Source organism: Orcinus orca, chromosome 15 (genome assembly GCF_937001465.1).
Source record: "Orcinus orca chromosome 15, mOrcOrc1.1, whole genome shotgun sequence".
Classification (NCBI taxonomy): domain Eukaryota; kingdom Metazoa; phylum Chordata; class Mammalia; order Artiodactyla; family Delphinidae; genus Orcinus; species Orcinus orca.
In genome coordinates, this window is record NC_064573.1 from 75181295 (window position 1) to 75205202 (window position 23908).

The following is a 23908-nucleotide window of genomic DNA, read 5'->3' on the forward strand; positions in this document are numbered from 1 at the left end:
TTTTCACATGATCGGGGCCTGGGGACAATCATCTCTTCCCCCACGTTCAAGCTCCGGGAGCTCCTCCCGTAGCCCCCGGGGAAATCAAACCCCATCTCAGCCATTCTCCAAGATGCCCGCCCGCTCCCACCTCATGGTTCTGAGCATGTGGCCCCGACCCCCCCTCAGGTCGGAGCCCTGCACGTGCCAACCTGCAGCGGACGGGGACACTCATTCTCTCGTGCCCACTTGCACACAAGTAGTTCAAGGCCAAGGGAGCTTCGGGGCTTCCAACCCGTCCCCCACGCTCTCACGCCGAGCACGAGAGCCCTCTCCGTCGCCCCCGGCCCTTTCTGATGCAAGTCTACTGCTGGCCAGTCCTAACTGAACTTCAACCGCTTTGTCATAAAACAACCCTTCCAAGCCCTAATGGAAAGAGCGACAGTGAGGATGTTGCCCATTTCACATCAGCTGAACGGGCAGCCTTCTCCCTTCACGCTCCCTCAGAGGTGAACCCAGAATCCAGACTCTCGCTCCAGGACAAAAAAGGAGAAATGTACATAAAGGCTCCTCCCCCACCCAAGCGACTAATGCAATTTACCCACCGGGACTCCGTGGTGTGGCCATTTGTCCTCAAAACCCAACTTCCAAAGCAAAGCAGGGTAGAAAAAGTATTACTAGTGATGGGGAAGCAAAGCTAAGCAGACAGGCTAAGATTCCAGGTTGTGAATGAGAACTTCAATGGAAAGGAAGACCACGCCCCTCAGCTGCGAAGGACACCCACCCCACTGGCTCGCCTCACGTCTGACGTGTCTTGGAGATAAAAGGAGAGAGGAAGGGGTGCCAATCAGATGCCCCACTGCGTGCGGGGACTGGGCTAGGCCTGCGAGGATGCTATCTCACCGCAGACCATAGCACTGCATCACAGTAAACCGGTGGTCCATGGAAAGTTCTGGAGTTCGCTGCATCTGAACTCTAAACCTCAGGCATCTTCAGGTTGGGAGAGAGGTTCATGCGAGACTGAAAAAATTTTTTTTGTAGAGAAAAGAATGGGGGGGATGATGGTGACTGAGAGAGCACCATGCTGGTTTAAGGGGCAGCCCGTTCGCAGCACCGGCCAATTGCTGTCACGAGGACAGATCAACCCAAGTGTGGCCAGGTGTTCAGAGCTTTCACGAGAAGCTGAAAATCCAGCTTTTCATGGGAAAACCCACATTTTAAAACTCTTGGCAACTAACTCAGCGGCATGTGGCTTCTGTACTAGGCAGTGGTCAGCAGACTGATTTAAACCAGCTTATGGGCCTTTGTGCCCTGCTCCCCACTTCCAGCCTGGCAAAGCCCAACGACCCATCCCTCTGCCTCTCCCAAGGGCCTGGAATCCAGCCAGTTCCCAGCGTAGCATTCCAGGGATCTGAAGCCTCACAAGGACAACAGCTCTGGGGAGCCCAGGGGCTGTGAGCAGGGCCAGAGTCCACTCCTTCCTGCCTCCCTGCCCCAGGAGCAAGGGCTGGTCTGCTTCAAAGCACTTATTTCAAAGGTCACAGGCCCCTGCCCAGAAAGTGTGATGTTTGGATTTCATGACAGAGCTGAGATGAGCTTGCAGTCAGGGTTGGCACCCCAGGAACAGACAGATCCCTTCCCCGGAGGGTGAGCTGCCCTCAGTCCCAGCCCAGGGGGAATAAGAGGGGACTGAGAGGATGGCCAGGACCTATCACCTACCCAGGTGTGCAGCTGGCCTGGCTCCTCCCACTTCTACTAAGTCAGCCAACGCCCCTGACCCCCAACATCCGGGAGAACATCCAGCTTGAAATAAAAGACACGATTAAATGCAGCCTGGCTTTGCTCCAACAGCACAGAGGTGTCCGTTGTTTCTCCAAACCTCTGTGTACCCAGCCACCACCTCCCCCAATCTGCAACTCCCCCTGGGATGCTGGAAGAGCTAACAAAGACAAGGGCATCCCAGTCTCGAGATCTGCTGAAAAAAGGGGGCCTGAAGAACACGAGAAGGGGGCCCAGAGACCGCAGTCAGGAGGCAGCGCAGAGCTGTGAAAGCGCACGGCCTTCGAAGTGAGAGTGGTCTGGGTCAGGGTCCCCGTGATGCCACTCACTAGCTGTGGGCCCTGGGTGACTGGCTTACCCGCACTGCCTTAGCATGCTACTCCATACGCACGCTGGGTTCCCGGTCCAGGGCACCGTTGCCTCTTGTGTGGATGACCGGGTGTTCTCCTCACTGGTCTCCCGTCGGCACCTGTCCCTGGCCTGCCAGCTTCTCCCATTCTGTCTCCTCGCCTTCTCCATTCCAGCTGCACCAGCCTCTATTCTGATCTCTGAGCCTGCCAAGACCCATCCCTGCCACAGGGCCTTTGCACTTGCCATCTGTCTCCTCTGCCTGTTCTGCTCACCCCATTTTCCCAGGCCTGGCTTCTTGTCAGGTCTCAGCTCAAACGTCCTCCCCTCAGAGCTCCTCCTGTGCAGTTGTCCCCAGCACAGGCCTGGCCACTTGCCATCAGAGTCCCCTGGGTACCTTTCCTTCAGAGGCCTTACCCCTTTCTGAAATCACCTTATCGGTTCACTTCTCTGTGTCCCCCAACTACAAGGGGAGCTCTCTGAGGACGAGACCACATCTGACTCAGTAACCTCTGCACCCCCAGCACCGGGCCCAGAGCAGATGCTCCAAAAATATCGGCGGATGATGATCTGCTACACAAATGGCACCTAGTGTGACTGACAGGAGCTGTGGGGTCACAGCTAGGAGCACAGACCTGGGAGCTGGTGGCTCTGGGCACAGCCCAGCTCTTTCCAGATGTGTGACTCTGCATAAGTCACTCAACCTCCCTATGCTTCCTTCTTTCCATTCAAAAAAGGAGAAAGACAATCACAGGGTCCACTTGCAAGACAATTATGAGAATTAACGCACAGAAACCCAGATAAAACAGTGTCTGGGCCAGGGGAAAATGTCAGGAATCCCTACCTCCGCAGGCCCATTGCTGGAAGAGGCAGGCCAGCTGGCTGCAGGCTTTGAGAAGAACAGCCAGCGCCGCAGGTCTGAGTGCAGGGGACTGTGTCTCTGTTGGCCACATCCCTGGGAAGAGCTTCTGCCCCGCTCAAGTGGCCAGGCCCTGCTACGACCCATGCCCATGTCCAGAGAGGTGTGGAAACGGCCAAGGGCCAAGAACGAAGCCAAAGGTCACTGTTAAAAGTGCTTTTCTGCCAGGCTTCCCTGGTGGCACAGTGGTTAAGAATCCACCTGCCAATGCAGGGGACATGGGTTCGAGCCCTGGTCTGGGAAGATCCCACGTGCTGTGGAGCAACTAAGCCCGTGAGCCAGAACTACTGAGCCTGCACTCTAGAGCCCGCGAGCCACAACTACTGAAGCCCGCGCGCCTAGAGCCCGTGCTCCGCAACAAGAGAAGCCACCGCAATGAGAAGCCCGCGCACCGCAACGAAGAGTAGGCCCCGCTCGCCGCAACTAGAGAAAGCCCGCACGCAGCAACAAAGACCCAACGCAGCCAAAAATAAAGAAAATAAATAAATTTTTAAAAAAAAGAGAAAGAAAAGCGCTTCTGCCCCTGGCCTCAAGTGGGGTGACGACAGGAAGACTAGCAAGGAAAAAGGAGGTATCACAAAACGAACAGATGTTTGCCAACGACCTCACCAGGAACCAGGAAAAGTGGGAAGAAGCGCAGGATGGGGATGGGGATGGGGGCGGGGCGGGGTGAGGGTGCGAGGAAGGCCCGGAAAGCAAGGTGGGCTGGAGGGGGCTGGGAGAGGCAGGGGGGGAATACCGTCCATCTGTAGTTGGCACAATAAAATCCAGTCACGCATCACCACATGGGGCTTTATTATAATCAGGCCGCAGAATTTACGGTCGCTCCCTCCCCCTTCCGGCTCTCTGCGCGGAAGGCTGACAGCAGAGACTGTTATCAGTTGCAAGCAGCTTTTCAGGACCTCCCCCGACTTGGAGCCCTTTATCTGGAGGTGAGGGTCTTGGTTGTGGGGAGATAAAACACACTGTCCCCCTCCCTCGAGAACGGTACAGGGAATGGAGGGCTTCGCCGAAAAGAAAGGTGTCGGGGGGGGGGGGCGCTGGTGAACAAAACAACCCTCTCTGTCCACTCCCCTCCTGCTGCCTTCCTGCGGAGCCTGAGAAAATCCAGGGTTTGGGGGCCGGCTGGTCCCCGGCAGTGGGGATGGGGAAATGGGGAAGCTTCAGGAACCATGTGCAGAGGGGCAGGCGTGGGGGAGCAGCAGGTGAAAAGGAACAGCTCGGGGACCGGGGAGGGGACCGTGTATGTGATACAGGTAAGAAAAGGAACAAAAAAGGGCAAAAGGAGGCTCGGGAGATGAGTCCTGCGGGGATCCGCCTGACGACACAGGACTCAGCGGGGCGTGAAATCAGCTCAGGCGTGCACAGCCTCTTGGTCCCCATCCGATCTATTTGCTGCAACTACTGGCTCCCTCCTCCTAGCTCCGAGGCCTCCTTTGTGTGAGGGGCGGCAGGACCCTGGACAGCAGCCCCCTAAGAGGCAGGGCCTGTTGGGGACAGTCTGTCTGGGATGCTCTCAACACCAGAACCTAGGCCCGGGCACCCAGGGGATGCTGGGGGCAGGCAGGGGCAGCCCTCCACCTTCCGACCAGGGCACGCTATCTCTGCAAAGCCTCCCCTCGCTGTGCTCCAGAACATTCTGCACCCAGGGCCCACTTCTATTACTGTGACATCTCAGCTACCCCCAAACAGCCCCACCTGTCCTCCTAGCAGCCCGGGAGCTTCTGGGGAAGCGGTATGTGTTGGGCCCATCTTGGTCGCCCCAGCTCAGTGGCTGGAATCCAGCTGGTGCTCAGGGCTGAGTTAGAGACCATCCACTTCACCTTATGCTGCTGAATTAGGACGAGGGTCAGAGAAACGGTGACTCGGGCGGCTTCTCACTGAACTCTCACAAAGGCCTTCTGCCCATTTTACAGATGCAGGAACAGCCTCGGAGGCTGGTGGCTTTGCCCAGTCACTGGGCTAGGCGGGGACAAGGAAGACAGTGACTTCCCCGGGAGCTGTAAGCCTCACGTACGGAGGACCCAAAGTGCTTAGTGCAGGGCCAGGCATGGAGGAAATGCTGCTTTTGCCTGTGGATTCGCTCAGCACCTACTGACTGCTCTCCCACCAGACGCCGGGCACCTTCCTGGGTGCCGGGGCACAGCAGTGCACAAGCAGACGAGGTACCCGCCCTGCGGGATGGACGTCTAGTGAGGGAGTCAGACAGACACTGAGGAAGGGAACCCATAATGACACACTTCTGGGAAGCAGTAAGCCTTTAAAACAAAGTTTAAGGGTGAGGGGAGGGGTGGGTATAAATCAGCCCCATGAAGGGAGCCACGGTTACGCGATGGGTGGCGCCACGCTCTGATGCTTAAACAACGATGCAGAACAAACGTGCCGACGTCACCAAGCTCTACTATGTGCCGGGGCTTGGGACACAAGGACGAGGATGGCCCAGCCCTACTCTTCACAGGTAAAGAGAGACAGAGAGGCACAGAAACCCTTCTTCCTGCATTCCTTCACTCCCTCAACTCACATTCCTGAGCTACCCCACGCCCGGGGCCCTACGGGATGCTTGCGCCCAGCAGTGAGCGAGACGGCCACGTGGCTCACTGTCTGGCAGCAACGGATGTTAAACAAGTAAAACAAACGAATAAACAGGATAAACACAAACTGTGACGCGTGTCACAGAAGAAAACAACAGAGAGAAGGGAGGGAAGCACCGGGACACCTGCAAAAGAGTGTGGCCACAGGGCAGCCGCCCCCCGGGGAGGCACCATACTTAGTGGTCCCGCCAAAGCTAGGAGAGGCCTCTGCTGGATCTGTTTCCAGGGCCCTCGCTCCTGGCAAGTCTGTGCTTTAAAGGAGGACTTGCTTTTGCCCGAAAAACATTAGTCATGTCCAAGTTTAGTGACTGAAGTCGAAACCAAGGTCGCTGATAATTTGGGGGTGATGGCTAGTTAAGAAGAAACCGTGACTATATAAAGAGAATTCTTCTTGATGGAAGCATAACCACGGTAGAAGAGAACGCTAATCTAATCTGTGGCCAAAAATAACTCAACAGGGGCTAGTGAGGGGCTTTTGAAAGATTTATATCAGTGGTCAGTAGGTAACCCCAATGGCTAAGGGATGCTTTCGGGGGCCTCAGAAAGCAGAGACTGAAGGATTTTCCTTCCTGACTGAAACAAGGCTTCTAGATCAGGGGTTCCCAGATGCCTTGTAGTGGCTTGGGCCGGTCCTGAGGAGGTTTTACCGATCCAAGATGAACTGGGAAGTGCAGACAGCCTAGGGAGGTTTATGGACAGGGAGGTCTATTCAGTTAAAGGACTGTTCTTTAATCTGAGAATTCCCATCCCCACCCCCATTCTTTTATGAGGACAATGGAGAGGGTATACAGGAGATGTATTTCTTTTAATCCTTATTTTAATCAACCGGCAACCCTACGTTAAGATGGAGGTATGGAGGAGGGATATTACCGATGGGCAAGATCTTAATGTCTGGGTAAGGGTGTTCTTCAAAGCTTTTCTAAAGGTCTTTGCTTCTAGGATGGAGTCGTGGTCCCCTAAGTGGTTCTCAGTTGAGGGCTGCACTGCCCCCTAGAGGGCATCTGGCATACAGGGAAGGGGTATCTTAGATCGTCACAATTACAGGGGCAGTCCTGACATTCAGTGGGCAGGGTCAGCAAAATGTCTTACAATTTGCAGAACAGTCCCGACAGGGAAGAACTGCGCTGCCCTGAGTGCCAGGAGCACCCCCTCCTCACCCGAGTGTGAAGCATCAGCTGAGGGTTGGGTCCCCGCCTCCCTTCCTTTTCCTGCCTTTGCAGCCACTGGGCACCAGAGGGCGCCATACCATCCCAGGGACCCGGGAGAATAAACATCTCCAACAGCCCTGCTCATCCCGGGGGATGTATCAATACGACCCAGAAGGCTATTTTCTCTTGCTCTGTTCCGAATCCCTGTTAACAGATTCTAGTGGGTTTTTTAATTTTTCCTTTCACAACCTATACTTGATAAGCCAAAATAGTTGGCTACCTTATGTTGTATCCAGAATTTTTATGCTCTATTTTTTTTAAGGACATTTTACGTGCCTATAAAATTCAAGAGATGGGGACCCACCAGTCTCAGGATGAATACAGAACTTTAAAAGAAATACCTGATAAACAATTTAGTGCTGCCCCCTAGCCCTCTGTCCTTCCCCTGCCTGCTGCCCCAGGACATCCTGATCTCAGGCCCAGCTCTTACCTGTTTCTGGCTCCATCCTGTCCTTTCCGGCCGGCTCTGCTGGTGCATCTTGGAGTTCTTTCTTCTGTGGGGCTGGGCTGGAAAATATGCCCACCGGAGCCCACTCCAGATACAGGGGGACGTGGTGGAACTGCAGAGACGGGGCGGGGGAGGGACTCAGTCCACGACACAGACAAAGAGCCTGAGGCTCAGAGTATAGAACTCTATGTGCTGCCTGATCCCCTCGCTGCAGCTCAGGGTTCAGGTGAGAGGCTGGAGCATCTGCTGTCATTGAATACGTCTGCATCCCCCGGTGCTTTCTCTAATCAAGAGTGTGAACAGGGAGTGGGACGGGGGAGCAGAATCACTGATACAGGGCAGCCCTCCTGGAGGAAGTGCAACAGGGCCACCGGACACCAACCATGCTTTCTCTCCCTCCACATACGTACACTCACAGGCAGTGAGTATACACATACGTACATGCAGAGAGGTTTTTTTTAAAAGAAGGATAAACAAGACACTGACAAACAGTCAGCAAAGCATTAAAGTCCTTGATAAAGAGAAGCTACTTGCAGTGGGCTGAATGGTGGCCCTTCAAATGATATGTCCACATCCCAACTCCCAGAAGCTATGAATGTGGCCTTATTTGGAAAAAAGGCCTCTGCAAATGTCATTAAATAAAAGATCCTGAGATGAGATCATTCTGGATTATCTGGGTGGGCCCTAAATCCAGTGACGAGCGCCCATGTAAGAGAAAAGCAGAGGGAAGAGATGGAGAAAAGGCCACGTGGACAGAGGCAGAGACTGGAGTGATGCGGCCACAAGCCAAGGGACACCTGGAGTCACCAGGCACCGGAAGAGGCAAGGAAAGATCCCTCCCCCCACCCACAAGAGCCTTCGAAGGGAGAATGGCCCTTGGGCACCTTGATTTTAGACTTCAGACCCCCAGAACTGTAAGAGAATACATTTCTCTTCTTTTAAGCCACTAAATTGGTAGTAACTTGTTATGGCAGCCACAGAAAGGAATACACTGACACATGTAACTTTTTCTTCCTTATGACCAAAAATCAGGAGGTAGCCCACCTACAGAATTGACTTTCAACTAATTGTAGGTATAAGATATCCAAAGCGCCGAGGATGATGGTTCAAAGTCATGGGGGAATAGAAAGCTGAGGAAAGCCAGAATCGGCAGGGAACCGAGGCAGGCTTTCCGGAGGATGTTTTGAGCCTGCCCCTCACACTGCCCCGTCCAGAGGTGCTCCCAGGGGCGGGATGACATTCACAATCCCGACAGACATGGCTGGTTTCCAGCAAGTGCTTGCACGTGCCAGGTCTATGCCAAGACTGTCCGCCCGTCAGCTCCCTCTGTCCTCTCCCTGAAGCGGGGCTCGGGCGGCCCTACCTTGGAGTAGGCCAGGTGTCGGAAGGCCTTGCGGGCCTCCAGCGGCTCCAGGAACTCCACGATGGCCGTGATGCCGCCCTCTGGCAGCAGCACGCGACCCAGGCTGCCGAAGCGGCCAAAGGTCTCTTGCAGCTCGGCCGCCAGGGTGCCGGCCGGGAGGTTCTTCACCAGGATCACGGTCTTGCTTCGCTCAGCGGCGGCCTGCAGGGAGGGGACAGCTCATGTGGGACGATGGAAAGGAGGGTCACTGACCCGCGACGCCAGTACTGATCGGTGGGTGACTCTGGACCAGGCGGCCACGTGGGACCTCGCGTACCAGGCCCTCAGGAAGCAGGTCCAGGAGACCCCACCCTCCCGGGTGCGCCACCCTGTGGATGAGAGGCGGCCCCGAGGAGTGGATGAGGGAGAGGGCGCTGGAACTGGACCCCCCAGGTCAAATCCCGGCCCCTCCACTACTGAGCCGAGGCAAATTCTGACAGCGCCCAACCACAGCCCTCGCTGGACCTTCCAGGACCCTCCAGCCCAGGGCCGGATCTGCATCTCTGTGCTAGGGGTCTTTTCCCGGATCTGCAGAACGCCTGACGCCACACGTGAGAAGTTAACACCCCGTGGGAGCTGCCCGTGGCTCTCAGGAGTTGGCGTGTCACCTGTCCTTTGGGTGGGACAACTCCGAGTTGGGCGGTGTCCCCGGGGAAGGTGCCAGCCCACTGTTCCACCAGTGGCACTGGGACGAGCATGCCCTTTGCTGGTCTCCCCCCTCCCCTCGTCCCTTCTCGCCAGTGTTTTCCGTCCAGTGAACTACTTGCGCTTGAATCTTTGTCTCAGTCGGCTTTTGGAAGAACCCAAACCAAGACACCAGATGTACGGCCTTGAGAAATGCACTTGAAATGTATTCAGCCCCTCCCCTGACATGAGCACACAGCACCTATTTCATGGGTCGTCCCAGGAAAGGAGTCAATCAAAAGCGTTGACGTAAGCACGCTGCTTAGCAATTGCTAACATTAGCAATTATTTTATTATTAAAGCATGCTGGATGGAGAATAAAAGAGCCAAAAAAAATTAATGGGAGGATTCCAGGCATAGGGCACATCTGGGTATGAGTCTCCACCTGGCCACCAATCTAATTTGAAACCTTGGGTCAAGTGCTTTTCTTCCCTCTGGGCCTCAGTTTTCTTTCTTTTTTTAATTTTATTTTACGTTGCAGTATCGTTAATTTACAGTGTTGTGTTAGTTTCAGGTGTTCAGCAGTGATTCATTTATATGTATACATATATCCATTCTTTTTCACGTTCTTTTCCCACATAGGTTATTACAGAATACTGAGTGGGGTTCCCTGTGCTATACAGTAGGTCCTTGCTGATTATCTATTTTATATATAGTGATGTGTATTTGTTAATCCCAAACTCCTAATTTATCCCTCTCCCTCACATTTAACCTTTGGTAACCATAAGTTTGTTTTCAAAGTCTGTGAGTCTGTTTCTGTTTTGGAAATAAGGTTTTTCTTTTTTAGATTCCACATGTAAGTGATATCATATGATATTTGTCTTTCTCTGTCTGACTTCACTTAGTATGACAATCTCTAGGTCCATCCATATTGCTGCAAATGGCATTATTTCATTCTTTTTTATGGCTGAGTAATATTCCATTGCTAATATGTACCACATCTTCTTTATCCATTCCTCTGTCGATGGACACTTAGGTTGCTTCCGTGTCTTGGCTATTGTACATAGTGCTGCAATGAACATTGGGGTGCATGCATCCTAACCGTCCTTTTAAGGTGAAACTCTTAAGGTTTGGTGAGGCTGAGGAAACAGCAGTTTGGGGGTCAGAAGCCCTGAGATTGAGTCCAGGCCCCTGTCACAGACTCACTGTCTGATCTAAGTCCCCTCCCCACTCTCTGGGCCTCAGGTTCCCAGTCTGTAAGACGAAGGGGAGGATGTCAGGTGTTCTCAGCGGGCCCTCCAAGACTTCATCATCCAGACACCTAAGAACTTCTACCTGCTAAGGAATAAGCACGTGGAGGAACCTTCCCCTATGTGATTCAAGAAAGGTCTCGATCCCGAAACAGATAACAGGTGCTCTTAGTAAGGTACTAGGTCGGGGAACAGGATGCTCAGGGTCCCCCCCACCTGCGTGGAGAAACTCTTGCTTACGGCCCCCGAGGGACCATCCAGTTCCGATGGGCCACTGGGCCACGAGTCTGAGCTTATGATCTTTCTTTCTCTCTTAAGCGACAGTTGCAAAGTTAATGCTAATCATCTTTGAAAGGCCTGACCCTCCCACCCATCCACACGTCTGCTGATGTGAGACTCCGCCCCCAGCTCTGGGGGTGGGGGGTGGGGGGGTGGGGCTGAGCTCTGAGCGGCTCGCTGCCCAGCGGGCACTCACCTGGCTGAAGGAGTCCAGACTGACCCCATTGTCGAGGAGGAAGCGCCGCACCTCTTGGACGAGCTGGGTCTCTCCCAGGGCCACGCGCACGGCCACGCTGCCCTTGGTCTCCTGTGGGAGGGAAAGGGAAGATGCCCGGTTGGCTGTCGGGCAGGTGACGGGTCGGCTGTCCCATCTCCCAACAGCCTGAGGAGGAGGCTTGCACGGAGCCGGACCCCGCGGATGGCCCCCGCGGATGCTCCCCCCGTGGACACCCACTCTGGCTTGATGGCTCTGGGTTCCGCATCTGTCAGGGTGAATCAAGAACCCCGCGCCTCCCCTCCAGCTTCCCCTCCCCCATCTCCCGCCTGCTCCCTCCCCTCCAGCTTCCCCTCCCCCATCTCCCGTCTGCTCCCTCCCCTCCAGTCATATGTACGGGATTCATGCCAAGTTCATTCCCACCTGAGGGCTTCTGTGCCCTCACCTCTGCCCTCCATTCAATTTCTGCTAGAATGTCCCATCCCTGAGCAGCCTGCCTCGCTCTCACACCCTCTCCCCTTACTCAGCTTAAGCCTTCTTCAAGCCATCACGCCAACATGCGGCACCTTTGTTAATGAGCTAGTGTCTTCCTCTGCTGGAAGGCTCTAGAAGAGCAGGACTGTTTCCCTTTAGAGCCCTGCTCTCTTCCCAGTGCTCAGAGCACTGGTGGGATCTGAACCAGCTGCAGCCCCTCCTGACTGGCTGAGGTCCAGAGCTGTGTGGCCAACACAGTGCCCACGAGCTCAGCCACTGGGCACCTGAAACGCGGCACGTCCGAACCCAGTGTAAGACACGCACTGAATTTTAAACACTCAGTGAGGGGAAAGAAAGCAGTGCAAGACAGCTTGTCACTTTTTTACATTGTGGATGATGAACTAATAATATCTTGGCCGTATCGAATTAATAGAATAGATTCTATTCTGAAAAATTAACTTTGAAAATTAACTTTGCCCGTTCCTTTTTGCTTTTTAAAAATGTGGCCCCTTGGACATTTACAATTCTGTGTGGGGCTCGCATTCTATTTCTGGGGGACAGCGCTGACCTTCAGCATGGGGCAGGGGCAGTAAATGACGATGGCCAGCGAGTTTATGGACCAAATCTATGGATATCCTTTGCCTGCTGGCTGAAAAACACACTCCCAGGTTTTGCCAAAGATGAACTTGGCCATGGTCTAACTGGAGACACAGCATTTAAAGGAAGGTATGTGATCTGGAGAAGCCAAATGGACGGAGGGGAAGGTCGGGAGGAACAAGGTCAGACTTGGAAGAAGGGGACGGTCAGAGACCTACGACCTACCCCGTGCTCATCTCAAAGACCTGGGCTGGCTGGGCCCAGAAGTGGGTGGGACCACCTCTGGGGAGTGGTTCAGAGCAAGGGCAGTGGATTCGGGTTGACCTGGGTCACCCCACCTCTGCCTGTTTCCAGGCGTGTGACCCTGGGCAAGTGCCTTTGTGTCCCTGGGCCTCCAGTTCTTCATCTGGGAAGTGGGGCGAGAGGAGCACCGCACGCTAAGCGCTCATCGTCAGTTCCTTTCTGCACGTGGCTCCACACTCGCCCACGAGAAGCCAGGGCAGGGTGGATGCTTCCATGGGGGAGGCCCCAGAGGACAAGCTGGTGGACAACCCCAGCCCGACCCCACCCGCTCCCCTGCCCAGAGCCGGGGGCACATCAGAGAGGGCGCCCACTCACATGGTCGAACACTTGGCTCTTGGTGGCGCTGTACTTCTGGGCGATGGCGTCGGCCACTGCATTCGGGCCCATGAACAGCGTGTTCCAGTTGTGAGAGCTGAGTCAGAGGCAGAACAGAGAGGTCAGACCGTGGCTGACTGGGGGCAACTGTTTGCAGATGCAAAGCCTGTAAGAAACGCGCTTGTGGGCCTGCCTTCCTAAGTCCCCGAAGCCTCCTCTCCCCCATCTTACTTGGCATGGGCCAAGTACCAGGGCCTGAAGACAACAAAAGCCACGATGATATTAATAAGCCCTAACGTCTGTCAAGCGCTTACTCAGCACCAGGGACCAAGCACTTTGCTTACATTGACTCAATCCTTATGACACCACAAAAGTGAGGCACCACTGATTCTTCCCATTTTGCAGATGAGGAAACTGAGGCTCAGCAAAGTTATGGATGAGGGGCTAAAGCCACCACGAGGAGTCAGGGTACCCTGGCAGCTAGGCAAGGAGGGGCGAGGGCAGCCAAAGCCTGGGTCAGAGGCAGGTATGGACCTGGAGCTGTTGGCTTTGTCTTTTGACTCTTTCTTCTTCTTGTAAGACGATGATCCTGGGGCGTCTGCGTCCTCGCTGGCCTCCTTCTTGATGGTGGATGGTAACACGTGGAGCATCCTGCCCTGGAGGAGGACGAGGGGAAGGGGGTAAAGACAGGAAGGGGGCAGGCGCTTCTACATCCTGCCCCGGGTATGTCGGCCTCTCCACGAGGGGGCTGGACCCAGCACTGAGACCCTTGTCGCAAGACGGGGACCTCGGGCAGGATGCCCACGAGGCCGCCCTGAACCCAGAACGGGGGCCTGGCCATGTGGCACAGGGGCCTGACTTTGTGACGGGGGCCACCTGACAAAGCTTCACAGAGGACGCTGATCGGTTTGTAAGTGACACCTGCAGGGCTCCCCACCCGACTCTGTCCCTGTGAGGGTGTGAGCTCCACGCGGGCAGGAGCCAGGTTCAGCCTGCAGTCACAGGGGATCAATAAATCATGAATGAACGAACGAACGAACGAACAGGAAAGGGAGGCGAGGCAGCCTGGGGCTTCGGCTTGTGTGCTAAGCACGGTATCTGGAAGAAAGCAGCGTTTCTTACATTCTACTGTGGCCATTTCAATGACTGGGTCAAAACTCTTTCTTTCCTTACTCCTTCCTCTTCCAAGTGGTATTTTGAGAGAGCATGTTCATTTAATCCACAGACACTTTTTAAGGGCTCACTATGGGCCAGGTGCTCCTCTAGGGGCTAACGATAGACCCGTGAACAGGACAGAGCAGACCCTGCCCCTGGAGGCAGCTCAGATCAGGAGGCAGCTTCACGTGCATCAGGTGTGCTTCCCTAGACGCGTGGGTGTGGTTTCGTGCCTGCGCACACACGCCCACGCCCACAGCCTCTCCCCATCACCTGGGCCCGGCAGCCGCCCGCCACCCCACGGGCCATCACCTGGAACACCTGCCCATCCACCTCCGCGTAGGCCTTCACAGCGTGCTCCGGGAACATGAAGGTGACGAAGGCAAAGCCCTTGGGCTTCTTGGTCAGGCTGTCGATGGGGTAATGCAGCTCAGACAGGGGACCTGAGGGTAGGAAGGGTGTCAGTGTCCTGCAGGCCAGAGCTGGGTGAGAAAACTCTGGGCACTAGTCAAGCTATGGGTTTTAACCAGGGAGAGCGTGGAGCTGCTGCCGCCGCTTGGCCCAGGACAGAAGGTGGCAAGGGGCTGCCGTGAGACCCCCTCATGGGTCAGGGTGTCCTTCCACAACCCTTCGTGTGTCTATTCTGAGAGCAGAGGTGTCTGGCCTGGACCCTCCTGCATCACATACTATACGTGTGGCCTCGGGCAAGCCACAGGGTTTTACGGGCCTCAGGCTTCTCATCTGTAAAATGGTATCGTTAAGAATACCCAGCTCGGAGGACGGCAGGGAGGGTTAAACGCACTAATACGTGTCATGTACTAAACAGTGCCTGCTGGTGACGTAGGGCCACAGAAGTGTCTGCTGGGATATTATTATGATGCTCACATTAAAGTACACACCTTCCACTCTGAACACCAGAGTGTTCAGACCAAGTCCTCCTTCCCGGCTTTATCTTCCCGGATGGATACTTCGAGTCTATTGACGACCCCCTCTCCAGTGCCCGGCCCTGCCACGTAAACCAGGGCACCAGCCTGTGCGGGAAGATCTGGCGACAGGACAGCAGGACACAGGCCAGGAGGTGACACCAATTTGCCTGATCGCAGAATCCTACTCAGGGCCTCCTTGTCCAGAAGACAAGCACTCGGCTGAGCTCGGATCCCCTGCAACCCACAACTGGTCTCCGAAGAGAAGCGGGGAGACGCTCCAGGGGACCTCGCCCTGCCATTCTGAGCCCTAACTTCCTTCCCTTCAACAACCACGACCCTACAAACAAGCACAGCTCCATGTGCCAAGGTGAACTACAGGCCTTCAAGTCTGTGTCCTGCAAAATAAAGCTAGCAACCACGACAACAATGAAAACGGCCCTCACTAGCGAACGCATCCGGATGCTCGGTCTGGAGAGCAAGACTATTTAGACAGCAGAGTTCAGACTGGGGAGCACTTCATATCAACACACACAGTGAGTGGGCTTCCAAGAGCAGAGCAAGGGTTCAGATACCAGGGACATCTCAGAAAACTGTACCCAAACCCCGTCAGTTCTGAGTTTAGTGATGAAAGCTAAGGGAGTCTGGGTTCAGACCACGAAAGGTGCCTGTGATGCCATCTAGGACTTCGAGTTCTGCTGTCTACATACTGTTTGAATCTTCACAGCAGCTCAGAGATGGTGAGGCCCATTTTATGGATGAGAAAACTGAGGCCAGAGGGGGCCGTCATTAGCCCAAGGTCAAGAGCTGCAGGAGGCACATGGGGACTCGCACCACCCGCTGCAGGTGCCTGTGGTGAGCCGGAGGCCACGCCCCTACCGTATTTGGAGAAGAGCTTCTCCAGGTCTTCCTCGGAGCTGGTGTAGGGCAGGTTTCGCACAAAGAGCCTCCCAGAGTCGGCCAGGTCCTCTTCCTCTTCATGCTCCCCGAGTGTCCGGCCTTGCCAGGGTTTGGCGCTATTCTCTGGGGGCACCTTGGCTGCGGGGACGTTCTTTTCCCTAAACACCTCGATGTAGCGTCCACCTGCACAAGGAGAGGCAGTCAGGGCCCCGGGGGAGGCCCGGAACCTGCCAGCTTCCAGACTCTGTTGCTGCCTTCCGGAAGCCATGGTGAAGGTGGCTGGTGACAGCGCCAGACACCAGGCTCTGTTAACCAGGGTGGTGGCCCCAGCCAAAGCCAGGCTTCAATCTCACTTATCCTGCGAGCTCGGCTTTAGCTCAGGGGGGAGCCTGCCTGGGCCGCCTGGCCCGTGGGGCTGCATCCTCCCAATTCCAGGGCACGGCCCCTGGCACTGCCCTGGGAATCATCTCACGTGACAGCCCAACCCTGAAGAGCCACCTTGTGCTGCTGCTGAACTGCGTCCGTGCATTGCCCCGGGCTCCTGATTAGACCACGACCACCACCACCATCACCTCCACATGCACACAGCAGGTGCTCAATAAACACCTACCACCTGACTTGCTAGTAAGACTGCTTAGGTTTCTCCTCTTCCCTAACAGAACTTGTGTCTTCACAAGGGGTCAATGGCTGGACCTGAATCACCTGTCCATACCAGGGACAGGCCAAAGAGCACGTCCTTGGATATCTTGTTCAGGTGACCTCCCAGCTCCAGACCCTGTACTTGCTGTTCCCTGTACTGGAACGGCCCCGCTCCACAAAGCCAGAGCAGGCTCCCTTTACCCCTCTGGCTTTTGTTCCAATGTCGCCGGCTTAGTGTGGCCCAAGCTGACACGATCCTGTTTAAAATGCGCCTCCTCCTTGGGGCTTCCGTGGTGGCGCAGTGGTTGAGAGTCCGCCTGCTGATGCAGGGGACACGGGTTCGTGCCCCGGTCCGGGAAGATCCCACATGCCGTGGAGCGGCTGGGCCCGTGAGCCATGGCCGCTGAGCCTGCGCGTCCGGAGCCTGTGCTCCGCAACGGGAGAGGCCACAACAGTGAGAGGCCCACGTACCGCAAAAAAAAAAAAAAAAAAAAATGCGCCTCCTCCAATCCCAGCCCTCTCCTGCATCTGTCCACAGCACGGCCCCTCTGGTTACCGCCTGTCTCTCCCCTCTCGATGTCAGTTTCCTCTACAGGAAACTTAGCCTAATCTCTGCCCCAGGAGGGCGGGGGCTTTGGTCTGTTCTGCTCACGGCTGTATCCTCCGTGCCCAGGGCAGTGCCCGGCAGGCACACGGCAGGCCCTCAATATAACCTTACAGAGCAACTGAATGAGCGAACCCCTGCCACCACGTGGCGTGGGGCCGCCCAGCACCCTTACCCATGTATTCCCTGTTGCATTTCAGAGCTTTCCTCACTTCCTCTTCACTGCTGAAATCCACAAAGACGTACCCTGTGAAAGGACCACGACAAAGGTAAGGGCTGCAGGCCCTGCAGACAATCGTGGGAGTCACGGAGGAACACCCACACTGTGCTAGGTGTTTGGGGGAATCTGAGCAGAAAGGGGGGGGGGAACCTGTACTTTTCGCCCAATCTCCAAAATGCAGACACTCCCTGATGCCCCCCAGGCAAATTTCCCTTTGTAGGCAGCGTTCGGAAACGGGAGGGCCTTGGCCTGCCTCCCAGCCTCACCCTGTCCTGACCAGTGCCTGCTCTTTGACCTTCTCTGGACAAATGCCTGTGGGTGCGGTGCTGCAACCCAGCTTGGCACCAAGGGGCCACCTCCACAGTGACTGCCCGTCAGTGCCCGCGGCCCTGACTTGCACAGACGAGCATGTGGAGTCTTCCCTAAACACGAGAGACCTCGCCTCCCCACTTTTCTAGGAGTTAAGTGACATGCGCACGGACACACAGCTAACGCGTGGCAGTGCCATAACCTGCGCCAAAGCCTGTGGGTTTTGGTCTCTATCACAAGACCCTCCCTTGGGGGGGGTGCAAAAGCCCCCACCCAGCCCACCTGTCCTTGGGCCCTGCCCCTGGACCCTTCCCTCACCAGCCAGGGGACCATCCTGAATCTGATCACGGCCTCCCCTTGCTTTGAGCCCCCGGTGGGCCCCTGCATCTGGGCTGAAGGCCGCAGTCATTACTGAGCCCCCAGGCCTGGGGGCTGGGCCCTGCCTGCACAGGTGAAAACCTCACACTAGGCTGCCAGCGGCAGGGGACAAGAGGCAGACCCCTGTCCTGAGCACTTTCACCACATCCACAGAAGTGGGGACCACAAATAGGAAAGAAAGTAGCTGCCCTCCAAACACCTCCACAGTTCCACTGCCCCAACCTTCCAGCTCTAGCATCTGCCTCTCCAGCCCCCTCGAAACAGCCCAGACCTTACCTGTTTTGTTTCCATGGGCATTTCTCACTATTCGAATGGCCACCGGTTTCAGGGGTGCCAGGAATTCCATGACATTTTTCTGTGAGGAGAAGAAAAGTTTTTTCCCAAAAGTGCAAACCGAATAAAGAAACATGGGTCAAATTTCTGAATTCAGAAAGGACACCAAAGTGTTCCATCTTTTGTAGTCTCTCTCTTTCCTCTAAATTATACACATTTTCTCCATCGTAAATTAAAACCGCCTTGGAAAAGAAATTTTTTTTTAAGTTGGAGAAGAAACAAGGAGTGTAAATACAGAATAGTAATGGCACCATTGGTATTTTAAGGTACTGCTTCTGATCTTTTTTTCCCAACTACCTTTTACTTAATTGGGGTTAAACCCAGCTTTCTTCACGTCTCATCAAAGCACGATTATTTGTCCATGTTACTTCACGGGGATGATACACATAGAGTACTGTTGTAGATGGTTCCCAATTTTCTTAACTACTTCTCTATTTTTTGGACGTGAGGGTGATTTAAACTCTTTTTAAAAAATGCACAAACACAGAGAGTAAAAAATTTAGCAAATGCTGAAAAGCCCCAAGAAGAAAACAAAAATGGTCCTAACTGCAAGGCCCAGATCACCTTGTTGGCACTCCAGACGGGGCCAAGTGTTCCCTGATAGGGGTGGGGGGGGGACTTTCCCCAGCTGAGACCCGCTAATTTAACCATTTCTCTAGTGATATAGCGTAGAGGTTGTTTCCAGTTTTTTGTTTTTATAAATAAAATGACATAAATTAATACATTAATTTATAAATAAAATAAGAATTAGAAAATGCGGCAATGAACATTCTTGCACTGACCTCTTGGTGTACCTGGCTGATTCGCCTCTAGTGCAAATTCCCAGCAAGGTAACTGCTAGGTCAAAGGTACGTACGTATATTTTAAATTCTGACTGATGCTTCCAGATTGCCTTCCAAAAGGCTTCACCGCAAACTTCCCCCAACAGTGCGTGAAACAATTTATTACTGAACTTAAAAAATTTCTGCAAAAATGTAACCTTCCTGTTTTGCTCTGTATTTCTTTAATTATGAGTGAACTCAGGCATATTTCCCAGCCATTTGAATCCTTTCTCTTAGAAGACCTCCTATCTTTCGTCCACTTTTCTATTGGGTCATACGTAGGTCCCAATATCTACTTACCTATTTGTAAATGAAAGAAGCAGGTTTTTGTCTGTTGTTTGTGTTATACATGTCTGTTTGTCTTTTGACTTTATGACAAAAAGTTGCCTTAGAGAAGTTTTAAATGTTATCTAGTCAATTAATCCATCTTTTTCTTATGACTACCAAGTTCTGCAAACTGCTTAGAAAGGCATTCTTTTTTTTTTTAATTGAAGTATAGTGATTTACAATGTTGTGTTAGTTTCTGGTGTACAGAAAAGCAATTCGGTTATATGTGTATATATATATGTATGTGTATACGCATATGTGTGTGTACATACATGTATATATGTGTATGTATACATACACTTTTTCATATTCTTTTCCGTTACGGTTTATTACAGGATACGGAATACAGAAAAGCATTCTTCATTCCAAGATTACAAGTAAATTCAATGCTTTCTCCTAGAACTCTTATTGTCTGTTTTTTATCTTAAATCCTTGATGCATCTGAAATTTAGCTTGCTATGAGGAGTAAGGCGGGGCTCCACCTTTTTTTTTTCTTCACATAAGTTAACTGGTTGTCCCATTACTATTTATAGAAAAATCTCTTTTCTCTTCATTGATATGAGACACCCTATCCTAAATTAGATGCTTATACATATGTGAGTCTATTTCCGAATTCGATTCTATTGAATTAACCTGTGAACAGCTTCACCTGAACCAAACTGTTTTAATTACTGTAGCTTTAAAACATGTTTCAACATCTTGCAGGGGAAGGGTCTAATCCCACAGCATGTTCCCAGCTGTTCTCCGGGATCCCACCCCCACTCCCCCAATCCTGACGAAACTCTGTGATCCCACTGAATTTACTCATTTATTCGCTAATTAGGGAGGAACTGGCATTTTTACTTTCTAAGAATGTATGGCTTTACATTTATGTTAGCATTCGTTTATATCCCTCAGTGGAATTGAACATTTTCTTTATATAGAAACTATAAATTTTTTATTAGAATACCTATAAAGTCCCCAATACATAATTTTCATTAGAATATCTAGAAATAGACTGTCTTTTCGTTTCTTCCTTCCCTTCCTTCCTTCCTTTTTTTCTTTCTCTTTCATAAAAGTAATCTGTTTTTCCATTACATTTTCTGTTACTGTTTGTGGAAAAAAGTGATCATTTTTCATGTATTTATTTGCAATAGTCCATCTAATGTCCCCCGTCCCCACTGAAGCACATGATTTTCTGCATGGTTGGTACTGACAGAACTCTGACTCTATATTAGCAGACAATTTAGATAGTCCAGCAGAACCCAAATGCTTGTTACTCCGAAATGCGATTAAGTTTTATTTAAAAAAATAATTAGCAAATATACAGACTCAAAAAAGGTGAGTACTTTGAGAAAAAAAGAGCATAAAATATAATCAGGCACTTTCCGAAAGAGGATACACACATGATACACAGACGTGAAAGAATGATCGACCTCACTAATCATTGAAAATATAAATCAAAATGAGATACCATTTTGACCTGTCACATTCATAAAGATTAATACCCAGGGTTCACAAAAATGTGCACTCTCATTCTCTGCTAAGGGAGTATAAACTGGCCAGGCTTCCAGAGGGCAACTGGCACTCTGTATCAAAGACTTAAAAATGTACTGAATACATGGATGTGCTTAATACAGTACTTATCTGGAGCAAGGGTTGGCAAACGATAGCCCACAGGCCAAATATTGCCCACGGCCTGCAAGCTAATAGTTTTTACATTTTCCAAGGATTATCAAAAAAAAAAAAAAAAAGTGCAATAGCCCATATAGCTCACAAAGCCTAAAATATGCACTAAATGATGTTGATAGAAAAACATCTGTTGACCTCTGATCTCAAGAAATGCGCTGACTGCATTATTATTCAAATCAGCAGAAGACTGGAAACAATCCCCACGTCTCAATTTAGGAGGTTGGGTGAGTGTAACACAGTGTGTCCAGAGTAAAGAATAGCATGCAACGTGAAAAATGATGCTGTAGCAGATATTCACTATTCAGAGATATTTATGACATAATGTGATGAGGGAGGAAAAGAGTTTCAAAATAGTTCCTACTGTAGGATTGCTTTTTAAAAAGAAAAGACACAGGACTTCCCTGGTGGTGCAGTGATTAAGAATCTGCCTGCCAACGTAGGGGACACAGGTCAAGCCCTGGTCCGGGAAGATCCCACATGCCGCAGAGCAACTAAGCCCATGCGCCACAACTACTGAGCCTGTACTCTAGAGCCCGCGAGTCACGACTACTGAGCCCGCGTGCCACAACTACTGAAGTCCACGTGCCTAGAGCCCGTGCTCCACAACAAGAGAAGCCACCGCAATTAGAAGCCCGCGCACCGCCACGAAGAGTAGCCCCCTCTCACCGCAACTAGAGAAAGCCCAGGCGCAGTAATGAAGACCCAACGCAACCAAAGATAATTTAATTAATTAATTAAAAAAAAAAAAAGAAAAACACAGGTCAACGTTTCTATACAAAGAAAAAGATGTCTAAGAAGATATACTGAGAATTCATTACTGGTTGTCAGTGTATGGGATATAGACGTGGGGGATTGAGGGGGGCTTGCTCCAGTTTGCCTGGGACAGTCTTTACTCCTATAGTAATCAGACCTGTAGGTAATTAGCTCTGCATCCTGGTACCCCATCTGGTTAGCACTTCTCTCTCAACACAGTTTGCTTGGCAATTTATAGAGTGATAGGTAATTTTTACTTCTTGTTGTTTAGCTACATTAAAAAACATTTCCTAGGCTGAACTTCTACTACTTTCATGAGGAGGGAAATTGACAAAGTGTTCTCTCCTGTGTAGACCCAGAGTCAGCAAACTACAGTACGCAGGCCAAACGTGGCCCACTGCCTGCTTCTGTAAATAAAGCTTTATTGGCACACAGCCAGGCCTATTTGGCCACCTCTCACCTCGGGCTGCCTCTGTGCTGCGACAGCAGGGTTGAGTAGTCGTAACACAGACCATACTGATCACAAAGCCCTGAGTATTCACTAGCTGGTCCTTTTTAATTTTTCAGCAGAAGTATGCCCGCCCCTAGCATAGATGACTGGTGACTGAGACCAGTCCTTCCTGGTCTCATATAGGCGGCCCTGTTTCCCGACCGTGACGATGCCCGAGATCCTGTGTGTCAGTTGTTCTGGCCCCCAGTTCCCTCCGGCTGAAGTCCTCAGCTGATCCTGAGGCTCCCGTGCAGCAGAGGCTCCTGGGACCCTCACCCTTGTCTCCTGCTCCCCGGGGGCTCCTCACCCCGCCCCGTTACTGGCGCGTACCTCTGTGACATTGAACGGGGCTCCCCGCAGCTTCACGGTGTGGGTGGTGGTGCGTTCCTTCTGGTTGGCTGGTGTCTCGGTCTGAGTGATGGCAAAGAACAGAAACGGCCACAGTGAGCTCCCTGGCGCAGCCGCAGGAGGTGCCGACCCGGGCGTCGCAGTGAACGCTGCAAGGCCCCTGGCGCCAGGGCCAGCTGGCAATGCCGGAAGCATCGTGCCTGCCAAGGAGGCAGAGTCTGGCCAGAGCCTGCGGTAGGAGGTGCCAAGCCTCCACGTGCCCCTGAGATGAGGGCCAGAACCACAGGCCGGCTCGCTGGGGGTCTGCTCACAGGGGCGCCAGGCACACGGAGGGGCAGAGCCTGGGAAGGAGCCCTGAGGTATGGTGACATTTGCTACCACTTATGTAGGGCGTATTCTGTGCCAGATGTTGTGCACTTTGCAGACACAGCTGTCCTCCTGAATCTTTAAAACAATCTTACAGGGTTTGGGACGTCTTCTGTAGTTTTAGAATCGAAACAGCTCTGAGAAACCTAATCTTTTGGTTAATTCGTTTGGTAACAAAACCTGCCCTGACTTAGACTCATTTGCCGGCAAAGCCCACTCTGAGCTGTTACGTCACAATTTAGGGTTTACGTCTTCCCCAAGTAGATGAGCAATCATTTCTAGCTTCACTGCAGAAACAGTCCTGTGCTTTTATGGACCCATGTAAGTTATGGGGTATCTCCCTGAAACCTGGAGCTTCTGATTTCCAGTGCACACCCAGGTGCAGGGGTTTTGGAAACTGGACACAGAGACCAGTGCTCTGCCGAGCATCACCTCACATGACGAAGATCAGAGGCCCAGAGAGAAGCGCCTCACCCCACCCCACGGCCACTCCACGTCAGGTCAGAGGCCCAGAGAGAAGCGCCTCACCCCACCCCACGGCCACTCCACGTCAGGTCAGAGGCCCAGAGAGAAGCGCCTCACCCCACCCCACGGCCACTCCACGTCAGGTCAGAGGCCCAGAGAGAAGCGCCTCACCCCACCCCACGGCCACTCCACGTCAGGGCTGGGATGTGAACCCACGGCTCCCTGACTTAGCCACACTCGACTACCTCTTCAGAATTTCTAGGAGAAAAGGACAGGAGATGGCAATTAGAAGGGAAAGAGAATGAACGGAGGGAGAGGGGGAAGGAGAAAGAGGAGGAGGGAGATGAAGGAATGAAGACCCAAAGGATGTGTGAAGCTGCCCTAAGCAGAGCGGACCCCCGGGTGGAAGACGGGGCGGCCATCCCCAGAGGAAGCACCCACGTTTATGACCTAGACTCCAGAGCCCAGCAGACCTG

The 23908-nt window shown here is 52.7% G+C and overlaps 1 protein-coding gene across 3 annotated transcripts in view; it reads right to left on the reverse strand.

Moving 5' to 3' along the window:
* RBM19 (RNA binding motif protein 19) overlaps positions 1-23908 on the reverse strand; it is a 127942-nt gene that overhangs the window by 98359 nt on the left and 5675 nt on the right. For all 3 annotated transcript variants that reach the window (XM_033408747.2, XM_033408751.2, XM_049697605.1), the window contains exons 7-16: positions 22584-22664; positions 18135-18213; positions 17127-17198; positions 15688-15891; positions 14198-14328; positions 13265-13386; positions 12731-12827; positions 11024-11134; positions 8636-8836; positions 7255-7384 (exon numbers count right to left, since the gene is read on the reverse strand). In XM_033408747.2, the coding sequence (XP_033264638.1) occupies positions 7255-7384; positions 8636-8836; positions 11024-11134; positions 12731-12827; positions 13265-13386; positions 14198-14328; positions 15688-15891; positions 17127-17198; positions 18135-18213; positions 22584-22664 (1228 nt within the window). The remainder of the gene's footprint in view (positions 1-7254; positions 7385-8635; positions 8837-11023; positions 11135-12730; positions 12828-13264; positions 13387-14197; positions 14329-15687; positions 15892-17126; positions 17199-18134; positions 18214-22583; positions 22665-23908) is intronic.